The 13,821-nt window shown below is 35.6% G+C and overlaps 1 protein-coding gene across 3 annotated transcripts in view; it reads right to left on the reverse strand.

Annotated features, from left to right (window-relative positions):
* Positions 1-473: 473 nt before the first annotated feature.
* LOC148654551 (V-type proton ATPase 116 kDa subunit a 4-like) overlaps positions 474-13,821 on the reverse strand; it is a 35,024-nt gene continuing 21,676 nt past the window's right edge. For 2 of the 3 annotated variants that reach the window (XM_088646924.1, XM_088646923.1), the window contains exons 15-22: positions 13,632-13,750; positions 12,852-13,068; positions 9,902-10,009; positions 9,514-9,621; positions 7,208-7,315; positions 4,854-4,971; positions 3,905-4,076; positions 474-3,096 (exon numbers count right to left, since the gene is read on the reverse strand). In XM_088646924.1, the coding sequence (XP_088503050.1) occupies positions 3,003-3,096; positions 3,905-4,076; positions 4,854-4,971; positions 7,208-7,315; positions 9,514-9,621; positions 9,902-10,009; positions 12,852-13,068; positions 13,632-13,750 (1,044 nt within the window). In that variant the 3' untranslated portion in view covers positions 474-3,002. The remainder of the gene's footprint in view (positions 3,097-3,904; positions 4,077-4,853; positions 4,972-7,207; positions 7,316-9,513; positions 9,622-9,901; positions 10,010-12,851; positions 13,069-13,631; positions 13,751-13,821) is intronic. The other variant, XM_088646925.1, reaches the window with a different exon arrangement.

Raw genomic sequence — 13,821 nt, forward strand, 5'->3', positions numbered from 1 at the left:
AGCTATCACAAGCAGTATTAACAATGTATGATTTTAAGTGATCATAATTTAAAGTATAAACTGTCCACTTAAAGGGTATCTTTCAAATAAAAAATATAAAGTAAACTGTAAAGGGTGATCTCTAAACTTTCATTCTCTCTGCAAAGCTCTAATTTCAATTGGATCCCTACAGAAAAGAAAACACAATTTTTTACAGGGGATCGACCTGTGAGTTGAGCTGTTAACCTCAAAGTCAGGTTACATTTGACTTTGTCTGAGCAGGGAGGTATGGTCAAGGCTGGTCTAAATATCCTGCTGGAACAAGGTAAGTGATAAATTCATTATGCACAGGTGAGATCTGTCAACCTGATCATGTCATCGTGGCAACAGGCTGATTAGCAGGTGGATTAGAATTTCAATCAATTGTCATGGTGTTTTGCATGCCTAGGGCCCTGAGGTCGCCATGGGGCCCCTTCAATGTGCAACACAGCATATTTTCAGTTCAGTTAATTTTATTTGTCATATGCATAAGTGCAATTAAATGCTTATTTGTACTGTATGCTTTCAAAGACATTAAAGAAATCACCAAAAACATAAACACCAGCAGCAGCAACAACACGTTAAATAACATACAAGTCAGACAAGTAGTTTGAGAAACAAAAACACCAGTATGAACCAGTGATAAGGGTAGAGCTCAATAATCTGACACCTTGTGGGAAGAAGTGGTCTCTGAATCTTGAAGTCCGTGCCTTTATGCTCCTATAACACTTACCAGAGGGATGGAAGGAGAAAAGTGAGAAACCAGGATGACAGTTGTCCTCAGCGATACTTCCTGCCTTCCTGAGACAGCAAGTTGTAAAAATGTCCACAAGAGAGGGGAGCTGTACTCCAGTGATGGACTGGGCTGACCTGATCACCCCTTGTAACACCTTCCAGTCAGACAACGAGCTGCTGCCAAATCACACTGTAATACCATATGTAAGCACATTTTTTCAACTGTCTGAGAATGTAAAGGTGCTGTTGTGTAGCTCCAGTTACATGCTGGGACCACATTAAATCATTAGTAATGAAGGTACTCAGGACCTTGAAGCTGCTAACTGTCTGGAAGTGGGACATGTATACAGTATATCTCACTTATCTAGCATAACAATATCACCACTTAAGTAAATTGTGAGAGGTGTTGCTGGGGTCTGTTCATTTAGCCTTCAACAAAAGTGATGCTAAAATGCCATAAAGCTGACTTGCTTTAGCAGCCCCAGTGACTTAATGCTATAATAAAAGACAGGAACAACACCTACAAACAGGATAAAGCAGAGCAATGTCTGCTGCATATCAAAGGACAGAACCTAGAGCAACACAGAGCAGGACAAGAAGTAATTACATATCAAAGAACAGGACAAGAAATCAGATTATGAAACAAACTTCTTTCTGACTGTATATAAGGGCTGGGAAACCCTTGCAGTTGATCTATTCTGCGGGGCAGACCCAGCGCACGCATTACTGTCGTTATTGAGACTCAATAAAACCGAATCTGCACAAGACTGTGTCCTGCTCCGGTGATGAAGAATTTCCCACAACAGTCTCTACAGCCACCTCATTGATGTGAACAGGGGTGTGGTCTCCACCCTAATTTCTAAAATTGATGACCAGCTCTGTGGTTTTGCTGACGTTGAGGGAGAGATTATTGTCAATCTCTCAATCACTCAACCAGGTTTCTGACCTCATCCCTGTAGGCTGTCTCATCATCACTGGTGATTCAGCTGCTCGATTTTTATTGGTACATTATTCCCTATAGCTGCTCTACTGTATCTGTTGCTGCTGGGGACTATCCTAATAGTATTGTAATCTGGAGGGTCCTCCAAAAAACTACAGTAGGACCGGCCCTGGTGTTTTTAGTATGTAATTCAGCACACCTCTGAGAGTGGGCATGGCAGCTCTGTTAGAGGTCAGTAACACATTGAGATATCATTGTCTGTTTACAAAATAAAGCCTTTGTGAAGGGGACAGTTTCAGTTCTTCTGAATGTACAGTACCAGTCAAAAGTTTGAGTACACCTGCTGGATATAAACTTGTCTATAAACACTAAATATTTAATTACATGATACTGTACAATATGTGTACTTACAGTATAATCTTAAGTAAACTGCAGAGGAGGTTGCGTGAAGCTTTTTTCCTTGCTTGACTGAGCAAATTTTGTCATGTTCATTGAGGAATTACAAACACTAGTTACAGTACCTGTGAGAACATCTAATAAAGACAATCTTAAACTTCTTTTAGTGTTCTAACACCATGTTATACATATTTCTGACTTTTAACTAACCTGGGCTTCAGACTGAAATCCGTTTGCTTTGGATGTTCATTTTATTGAAAATGAAAAAATTACATTTTCAATGCAGTTCACTTAAGATTATAAGTACACATACTGTACAGTATCGTGTAATTAAATATTAAGTGTTTATAGACAAGTTTATACAGTTTAAAGCACAGATAATCATGAAAAACCTGTTTTCCAGCAGGTGTACTCAAACTTTTGACTGGTACTGTATGTAAATGTGTTTTGTTTTTATAATTCTGATCTTTTCACTCTTAAAGCTATAACTGAGGTTGCATAATCTTTTCTTGACCTTCTTCACAGTACATGTCCAGCCACCCTTTTGATTTTTTGCTCATAGAGGGATAAGATTTTTCAGGTCAAGAAACAAACAAACCACAAACATCTTGTAGTTCCTAAAATTGTAGTTTAATTTTAAAGCCAGAGTTTTACTTAAAGCACATTTTTAAAAATAAATTCTGATAACACAGTGCTTGGAATAGGAAAAAAAGACTGCTAATCCCCTTGTTGGCATACCTATGAAAATAAGGTATCCTTGTCAAAAAGCAAAAAGACAAGGTAACAAATAATTAACTTATATCACTTATAGTACACTACAATTTCAGCAGACATATTGGTGGTACATTCAATGCCATTTTTAAGAGTATTATCCCAAGGTTAAGAATGTTTGTTAATCATTAAATATTAATATTTAATCTTCTTCAGATCCAGACAAGACATGTTTAAAATCAAAAGGTGAAAAGTTGTAACCAGTCCCGGTGTAGAACTTGTTCTGAAACTCCACCCTGGACAGGAATGAGAAGTTAAATTTTTAATTTTCAATAAAATATATAACTACATATACCGTACGTATAACAGGAACAATTAAAAATGTCACCATAAAGGATTATTTCAAGTGTTACACACAAGAATCTTCCTAAAATGACTTTAGCCAGAACACAATTACAAAATTTCAGAGATCTGCATTTTAATTTTTGACCCAGATTGAAATATGCATGAGCTACCAATACACCAAATGAGTCAGAACACTTGATGCGAGTGTAGGTAGTTTTCTAAAGCTACAGTATATTAACTATTCTGTCTCAATAATGCAATCAAGGATGATCTGGTACTGCTGATATTAAGCAAGACCTGCCTTCTTCAATACCAGTTAGGCTTTGTACTGTATATGCAGTTAAAAGAGTTGTTAGGGAGGGGGTTTCAGGAACTATTAGTAATGATGATTCTGGGTTCAACCCTTGACTATTTCAACTGCAGCTGCAGAACCTCAAATGTAGGATATACTGTACTGTAGTCATGTGTCAAGCTACTATACTGACAAGGCCCAATTGTTTGGTAAGAATTTAGTTGCATACAGTACTTTAACGTGAAACTATTTCATTCCTGCACTCTAATTCAGTTTTAAGTGTACTGCTTTTTGTGATCCTATTTATTCATACCAATCCATATGGGAAAACCTTTGAACAATTCTATTCTTACAATTATTTTTCTGTATGTTCCAGAAGAGCAGCCAATAAAACTACCTTCTACTATAGACTTTCCACACCTATAATGCTTAACTCATTCTTTATTTAGACTGAGCATCATACGTACCAGTGTAGACGCAGAGCATGAAGGAAAGCAGAGAGTCCTTCCATTACAAGTAAAATGGCCACAGTTAAGACAGCAAATGCAGCAAAGATGAGAAACACTCCAATAACTCCTCCCCAGCTTCGATTGGCAAGGCCAATATGGATCACCATATGCCACAGAACTTCAGATAATTCTTAGGAGAGAATAACAGACAAGTCATTTAAATTAAACTTCTTAAATTTCTAAATTTCTGAATTCCAGTGGATAGTCTCACCCATCTAAACTCCGTAGTACTCCTTACTGGCTCCAAAGTTTGGATGGACACTTTGATCTAGGTAGTGTCTGGATGGGATGGTACTATTTCCACTTCTTAATAACCTCAATACATTTCTTGAAGTGATATTCAGTGTCTTTAAACTTTTATACCATTCTGTGCTTTTCAACAAGTTTACATCTGAGTTATTTTGAACGCGCTTTGGTCTTCTTCGTTACGCTTTTACTTAAAATTAACTTCCTGACTGTGCACACAGAGAGATGAATATTTTTGCAAGGCAATGTACAGTATGTACAGTATACTGTTTATAATTATGATGTCCTTTATGAAATGAAAATACATTTAACACAACATAGATAAAATGTTTTCAGATCTCTGGCTACATTACCTATTTGGAAAAACATGGATTTTTGTGGAAAAATAAATGCCTTCCATTTATATAAAGTAGGTCTAACAATTCTTGTTGCAATTTAAAAAAACACCATTAACTGTTTTGTAGCTTTGAGCTGAACCTACCATATGATGTAGTATTACTGCATCTCGTATGCAATGGCTTAGAATATTACACTGTATAATATAGAGATTGTGTTACATTTGTAGACATCTCACATAGACACTGCTGAAGTGTTTAAACTGTCGTGGTACAGTATGTATTACTTGTGGTTTAGCATGCTGAAAGAGGAATGGATAACTCACGTGCATGTGCAAGACTGAGAGCCCACAGACGAAGATAGGATGCAGTATTGGAGATGCAGCCTAAACAGTATTCAATGGTGTGAATGCTCTGATTCACAAACACATCTCCAAAGTTGAACTGCAGCAAAGAAAAAGACAGAAGACAACTTCAGTAGTAAAGGAACAAGTTAAAGGTTTATTCCATGCTGAAAAAAGTAGAAAGAAAACACAACGTTCACCCGAAGAAGGTTCCACAGCCAAAACTTTGTGTTTTCTTTCTTCTCTTTTCAGCATGGAATAAACCTATTACTTGTTCCTTTGCAGCCTACGCATTCTGATGCATTCTGACCACCTGAACAACTTCAGTAGTAGTTTTGTTAAGGTTTAAAAAAGGTAAACCATATTAATAATAAAATTATTACACAATATTATATCATTGCTTATATAGCTCTTTTCTGGATACTCAACTCAAAGTGCTTTACTGGAGCATTAGGACACACACAGACCGGAGAGTGAGCGCCCCCTACTGGCCCCACTAACACCACTTCCAGCAGCAACCTTACATTTTCCAAGGAGTCTCACATCCAGGTACTGACCAGGCTCACACCTGCTTAGCTTCAGTGGGTTGTGATAGAATATATTGTTTAGGTCACCATTAACATAAACAAAAGCTTTTGTTGCTCTGGTATCAGTCCATAGAAGAGACAGTAAGTACAGGAATGAGAGCACCAGCCATATATTGTTAAAAAATGTTAGAGACTCTCACAGCTGCAGACTTCTATAGTCGAAAGAGGCAAACAGACATTTTTCCCTTTAAAACACTAGCTCAGCTGAGTTCAAAAGAAAACAGATAAATATCAATTTATTTTAACAATTCACAGTTATAGGGCAGCCAGAGCCTATCTCTGCAAGCAAAAGGCACAAGGTACGATACACCCTGGATGCCAGTCCATCACAAACATGCATGCATGAATATCCACACACTCACACCAGGGCCAGTTTTCGCAGAAGATAAATTAACATAACAATTTACGTTTTGATTGGTATGTTTGTCTTTGGACTGTGAGAGGAGACTGGAGCACCTGCAAAAACCTACATAAACACAGGGGGAACATACAAACAGATAGCATCCCTAATTCAGAGTTGAACCCAGGATCCCAATAACGCAAGGCAGAAATACTAAACAAGTTTTTATTCTGACATAACTTCTCTCTTGGAAACCGTCTTAGATCATAAAAGCATGAGGAAATTTTCATATACTGTACGTTTTCCTTAACACCCAATTATGTGTAAAGTATAGATAAGTTTCATCCCTGTCTTTGTACAGCTAGAATGTCTGCAGCTGAGTAATGTCTTTTGAAGAAACAGAGTGTAAATTACACCTTTGTCTGAGAATGGTTCTCCATTGTATTTTCTGATTTTGTGCTACTACAAGATGCTAGGACAGACAGAATTCTCTACAGGCCTACAAAATAATCTTTAACTTTAATTTTAAAAGGGGTTGGAGGCAATGTTCCCTCTAAGCTCTGCACATGTGTGTGCACACACAGGTTATGAAATTTATAAGAGATCAAGATATATATATCCCAGCTTGCTCTCCATGAGACACACAGGCGCACAGACGGGGAGAAATAAGCTCGGGGTCAGAGTGCAGGGTCAACCATTTATACGGTGCCCCTGGAGCAGCTGGGGTTAAGGGCCTTGCTCAGGGGCCCAACGAAGTAGGATTCCTCTGCTGGCTGCAGGAAATCAGCGCACATAGGAAATTGAACTGTGCACAAAAATTAAATTCCCCCCAAAATATGATAATAATAAAACAAACACGGTCGTCAATTGAAAAATGCTAAATTGACAACATGAGACTGGCTGAGAGAGGCCCAACTTGGCTGTGTGCATTATTATTGCTACTCAATAATCGATATCTATGCTTTCGTAGTCTTGTACCTCACTGCTAGTGCTAGCTTGACACTCAGTCTCTATGACTGGGCTCATTGAATCGCTGTCCCTGTCTTTTGGATCTCTATGCTTCTATGAGAATGACTATATTAACAATAATTTCAGGTGATTACAATTTTACATACACTCAGTTTAGTGCGCACAAGTTTTTGTCACTGGGGAAACAATTTGCACAACTTGAAATGTTTGCGCACACCAGCCATTAAAAATTAGAGGGAATATTGGTTGATGGCTCCTACCAGTCAGCTGGCTGAATGATAGCCCAGGCACTGAGAACAAGGTGTACAGCTAAATTCTGCATCATTAATTGAGCCTCACAGCAAGTTACATTGCAATCAACTCACTGCTCAGATGAAGCTGCAGATCCCGCCTGTGTACAGAATGTAATAAATGTGAACAGTTAAGGAGCAAAGGCTTACCTCTTTTTGTCCCTCATCATGTCCTTCATTATCCCCTCCACTGTTAATGGAGGAGTGTGTCTGAAGTTTATCCATTTCTATCTGCTCTGTGTTTTCAGATACAGACTGCTGCATGAGACAGAAAGAAAGCAGAACAACTAGAGTGCTGAGTACTTGATAAATGGAAATAATAGAAATAGGGCTCCTGGTCTGGTTTCCAGTGTTTATTTTTATAATTTTATTTTAAATTCACTGAAAACTGATTCTGTCTAATTAAAACCAAAAATGCAGTAATTATGAAACAAGGTTCCTTTGACTTAAGTTCACTCCTTGTTTGAACTTCTCTTTTATTTGTAATAAAGGACACATCTGGGAGATGGCACTGATCACAAATTATTATGCCTATGCATTATTTATTTTCTCTACAGTATGTATTTTCTTAATAGTACAACAAACTAGGATATAAAACTCCTGCATGCCAGTTGAAGCCAGGACTCTAGATACTACTCCAAAAATGATTTCTGAATTAAATGACTATGTACTTGTATGAAATCCAAAATTGCAGCATTAAAGATATTAATCTCTGAGATTTAAAATTATTCAAGTGCAGGTGGCTTTGCATACTTTTATCCTAATTAGAACACAAAGATAGCTTAAAAAGCAGTAATTAGACTTTAAAAGGAGGCATTTGTCTTGACAATAAAATTTAAATTCAGAAGTCCTAAATATAAACCACTAACAAAACCTTTATTTTAAATGCTTGCTATGCAATAGCCTATTTCTGTTCTTTATGATGAATCCATCCATCCATTTTCGAACCACTTTCGAACCACCAGAGCCTATCGCAACAAACAATGGGTGAAAGGCTGGGTACAAACTTGATAGGATGCCAGTCCATCACAAGTCAGACTGATGCAAACACAGACACACACACACTCACACATGGGATTTGGACTATGGGAGGAAACCGGAGCAATGGGAGGATACCAGGCAGAACCCCACGCAGATCGAACCCCAGGTCCAAAATTGAACCCAAAGCCCCATTGCTTTGCATGGCAATGCTTCCAATGTGCCACCATGCTGGCTTTAATGATGAATGTGAAAAGTAAATCTTATACGGGAATCTTTAGTTTCAGAACAGTTCAAAAGCAGGAGAGTGATTTATTGTAGAACACTGGTTAAACAGAGAAAGGTTGATAATGCTTAATTTTAGCATTAAGATGATGTTATACTAAAAACAACCCTAGGATATTTGGAAAGAGAAGTGGTACTGTACATAATTTGGTGGAACACTGGCAATGCAGGGCACCACCTTGGAATTATACAGTAAGTATGGGAAGTATATATTTTTTCTTTTTTGTGAGATAGTGGTAAAATATAGAAATGACATTACATTGTTCTATATGTGTATCAAAATGAACCAAAAAATCATTTAAAAAGCATTCTAGTTTTGTAGCCTGGAGAATATGTACAAACAAATTAAGGGGATGATTTACTGAAATTATTCAAATGTAAAGGTGAAGAATCTTTAAAGAGGAATCCTAAATAGGCTAAACTGTTTTAGAAATTAATATAATTTGCAAGTCTCATTCTGCATGAAAGACTGACATAAAACAGAATACAACTAATTCCATGCTGAAAATTAGAAAGAACACATTGTTTTGGCTGTTGAGCCCAGGCCCAAGTTTATTGAAGGAAAGAAGCAACGACATTAACACATAGGCGAACAAAGGACAAAGCAGGTGTGAGTGCATACAGAACAGGTGAGAAAGACTATCCAAGAAAAGGGAGATTTAGGGGACAGATGTGGAAAGTTAAATTCTGTGATAAAATTCTTTACTGATACTGTACATGCTTTCTTTTTCTAATTTTCAGTGTGGAATTAACCACTACTCGTTTCTATGCAGCTAACAAATGCATACACAGCTCCCCAGTTGAACCTTTTCTGACAATAAAATAATAAACCACTGTTTAATAATGCAGTTGTTTTTTCAACTGAAAAGAAAACTTCCAACAAGATGTCCTGTTGCTTTAAAAAATGATGCTAAGTCTGACACAAAAGAAAATAACTAAAAAATAATACAAAAAACATATGCAATACAAAACACATAGAACACTATGGTATAAAGATGCACTACAAGTTTCCGAGACAGATCTAACAAAGATCTCAACTGACCTAACAAATTTGTTATCAAATTTAGATTTCCAGCAGGCTACATCACAACCAAACTGCCTACTCAAAAAATTACTACTACTGACTACACAATATCATGTCCAGCCTCAGAGTGAGGGTACAAAACTGAGAAATAAAGGAGGAAAATACTTACATGTACCTCTCTTTCACCTTCTTCACGTCCTTCTGGAGGTGTGTCATTAGAGGAGTGTACGTGAAGTATGTCCACTTCTATCTCCTCTCTGCCTCCCTTAATTGGCTGCTTTGTGGGAGAAAGCAATTAAATAGTATCTGGAGAGTTGTAAATTTGATTTATACGAAATGAAATAGTAACTAATACTCCTTTAGTCCATTGTCTGTTTACAATAAATATTTTTATGTAACAGACTGTTTCTGGATTTGTTTTGTGGACTGACTCAAACTGACTGTGTATAGTACAGTATGTTAAATCTTTTGTAGGACTTAAAAAAAGAAAAAAGAGAAGCAAATAAAGATCACATAAAAGTTCTCCACGAAAACGTTTAAGATATTACATCTTTTACCTGTTGCTGGGATTTTAAGTGCTTAGCACGTAGAATCAAAGGCTTAAACAGCAGCATCCAAGGGACAGCAATCACTGCAAGAACTACCAAAAAGCTCTGAACTTCTTGCTGAAAAATAATACATATATACTGTACTGTAAATGCACAGTATACAGTACACACATAGAGATACAATAGTTGCACATGTATTCGAGCCCTTGTACAGTTTTCATATTTTTGTGCTTTAAAACTTGCTGTCATGACACTTTAAAGATGCAATTAATATTTCTTATGTACATAACCTACTCCACACATTCAAAGCAAAAAACAAAATAAATAAAAATAATTAATATTTACTAAAAATGGAAAAGTCAGGATTACATTTGTATTCATACTGTATGTTTTGCTGTGGCAAACCTGTATTATTTAAGTGGCCTCTATTGTAATAGTAGTAGTTCTCTTAATTCTTAATAATTGGAAAACACTGATTAGGATTAGCATGCAATTACATTCTCTGAATATCCCTGCATAGTCAATTCTGTCATTAATAAGGTACATTGTACCACCTAGACACTGCCTAGATCAGACCGTCCCTCCAAACCAAGCAGCCAGGCAGGGAGGAAACTGGTGAGGGATGCCAACTGGATGCCAAAGATAACTTTGAAACAGCTACATACTGTAGTTCAATGGTTGAGATGGAAAAAACCTACAGTACATGAGTCAACCCTGTTTTGGACACTTCATAAAGATATTCTGTATGGCAGAGTGGCAAACTCATCTTAAATCCCACATGAAATTATGCATTTAAGCGATCATTCAAAATTGTATCAAAATGTTTTGAGCTATTTTGGTATCATTGGAAAGCACTGTGTCTCTTAGAGAAACAACACAGTGCATCAACCTGTCAAGACCATACCAACAGTCAAGCAGGGTTGTGGCAGCATCATGATATGGGAATTTCTTGGGTTTCTTTGCATCTGTGAATGGAAAGCTATTTAGTACTGAAGAAAAAATGGAGAGGCAAGAAAAATCAGTTTCAGTCTTTTAAAGACTTAAAACTAAGGCAAACATACAACTTCCAGTAGAATAAAAGCAAAAGGCCAAAACTATAGTGGAGTAGCTTAAAACAAAGAAAGGGAATTTCTTTGAGTGGCCCAGTCAAAGTCCTGACATGGAGATCTTGAGGATTTCTGCTGAGAAGAATGGTCAAAAATTGCACCAGGCTAGTGCAAAGTTGATCGAGAATTACTACAGATTTGCTGTTGTAATTACTGACAAAGATGCTACCACCAAGTATTGAGTGAAATTATTATACAAACCCAAAAAATAATTTTCTAATTATTATTTTTTGTTGACATTTACAGTCACTTATCTTTCCTTTAGGAGCGTGAAGTTTGAACATGCAAGTTATTAAGTAAAAGGTTTAAACTGTTTATACAGCATTTTGTAATTTAACAAAATGGGACTCCAAAGAAAATGTCTGAATACATTCACAAGGTACAGTATGTTGGAAATCATGAACTTCTATCTATCCATGAGTGGATAGATGATATTTGCTATAAAAAGTGGACTAAAAACCTTTAGCATAAGAGTGCTGTTGTGAGAAATCAATGTTTTTATTATTGTTGTTGATTTATTATTTTAATTTACCCTAGTTACTGAAAAAGTAAGAATAAGACAATTTAAGTATATCAAAATTTCCCAGATTGTCAAACAATAATCAGATATAATCCCAGTAAAAAATATTTTTCACTAAATAGTTATTAAGTACTGGATGCCTTTTCAAAGTGTGTAGTAGTGTTGATTTAATGTTAAATGACAGAGTTCAAATAGTGATTACTAGGAAATTAGTAGATGTTTCTTGCTTTTGCTATTAATTCAGCAACAAGATTAGTTATTGTTAATTAGTTAGTATTATTTAATTAATAACAAGGTGGTTATTAAATTGAAATGCCTATATGGCTTCTATGTTAAATAAATTAATGTACTTAAATTCTTGTTTCAGCATTTTTGAATGCGGACTAAAATATTTTGTCTGAACGTACAGGTTATTGGGGTAAATAGAACGTATGTACAGTAGTATAATCCAACAGGGTCCAAGATTGGGCCCAGAATTCTAAAGAAGACTGCATTAAGAATGTCATAATTCAAGAAAACCGTTTTGGATAAAAAGATATACTGTACCGTAAATTAAGTGATTGGCAATCTCTCTTACTTTAAGAAAGTAAATGTAATTATACACAAAACCTAACTTGAATCTGAATTCTCTAGAACTAAGTCAATTTAATTTCAATGTGTGAGTTTAATGTTGTGCTGTTGTTTAATATTTTTTTATTTTTGTGTGCTGAGCAAAATTCCAGGATAAAACTGACGCAATACTAACAGAAACCCTTGGATCTACAGTATAAAATAAGAAATCTATACTGCTTTTTTGGTCATTCATTCTTTGGATCACTAGCAACACAGGATCATGATCTCAAAATTTTGGGGTTTATATTTATTTTTTTACTTAATTAATATCATGATGAAACTAAACAATGGCTGGAGAATGTCTGTTAAGGTATAGTAGTGATTTGACTGAAATTCTTCTAATTTAAAATAGAAAAGATTCAGCCTAAACAAAGACCTTTTTTACAGCTTAAACAAAGGTCATATTTGGGCCAAAATTTTTTACTGCTAATTATAAATATATGAACAATCATAACTACTGTATAGATTGTAGTAGTTCAGGTGGGTAGCTTCGTTAGCATGCGTAGGCTGCAAAGGAATAAGTAATAGGTTTATTCCATGCTGAAAAAAGAAAGAAAACACAACGTTTCAGCCGTGACACCTGAAGAAGGTTCATAATAAACTAATTAACATAATAAACTAATTAACTAGCGAAGGCTAAAATACATACCTGTTACACTTAATCACTAAAACAACAATTACAGTAATGATAGTGTTATTATATACAATAAAATTACATTACCTGATATGAATAAAGAGGAGCATTAGAGGAGTCTCCGTAGTTGAAGAGAAACATGTTGATGTAATGAATGAGGATGCTAGGGGCTATCTGGGAGGAGTGAACATCATACTGACACCATTTAAATATGATCATGAAAACCATGTAGCCAAACAAGCAGGTGATAAAAATGATCTCTGGGATGAACTGGAAGACAATGTTGACTGTGTTCTTGAAGTGCCTAAGGGAAAGAAGAAAGAAGAAAAGCATTCCAATCTGATGTAAGAATTATTCAAGGAAATTAATCAAAATTGTAAAATCCCTAGAGTTTGATAATATAATATCTGTTATATTTATTGTACAGAATATATTAAAGTATCACGTATATTTTTTATCATAAATGTGAACAAATGTGCATACTGTTCAATCCAGCGATTTCAAATGAACATAAGTATTGAGATACATTTACATTAAGTGTAAAAGTCAGCATTTAGAATTAAAAAAAAGTGAGACAGGCTAATTGTGCCTAATCATTCAACAATCAACTCCTGACCAATAAGAGACCTATTCTAACAGACAACTTGCATAATACGTTTGCTCTTTCAAAATAAAGAGATTTAATACTATTGATTTAACACAATATTAATTGACACAAGAAGTTAATTTCATAGGCTTTATTAGAAAATAAAATACTTAGCAGATGCACTTCTTACTAATATTGAATTAATTGTGAAAAAAATCCCAGATTTCATTGTTCCAATACTGTACATTTAGGGAGGGTACCGTAATTTAACATGAACTTACATGTGATTAAAAAGACTGAGAATCACCCCAAATATCATCTGGATGATTCCAAGCACTACAGACATCTTCATCTTATAGGAGTTCAGGAATGTCAATTTATTTGAAGCAATGTTCCATATCTAAAGTAAAATTTTAAAAATGTAAAACACCAAATAAACACATGCTATGAGCAATATTAGAAACCACCTAA

Source organism: Lepisosteus platostomus, chromosome 9, assembly GCF_059453375.1.
Source record: "Lepisosteus platostomus isolate fLepPlt1 chromosome 9, fLepPlt1.hap1, whole genome shotgun sequence".
In the NCBI taxonomy this organism is placed as follows: Eukaryota; Metazoa; Chordata; class Actinopteri; order Semionotiformes; family Lepisosteidae; genus Lepisosteus; species Lepisosteus platostomus.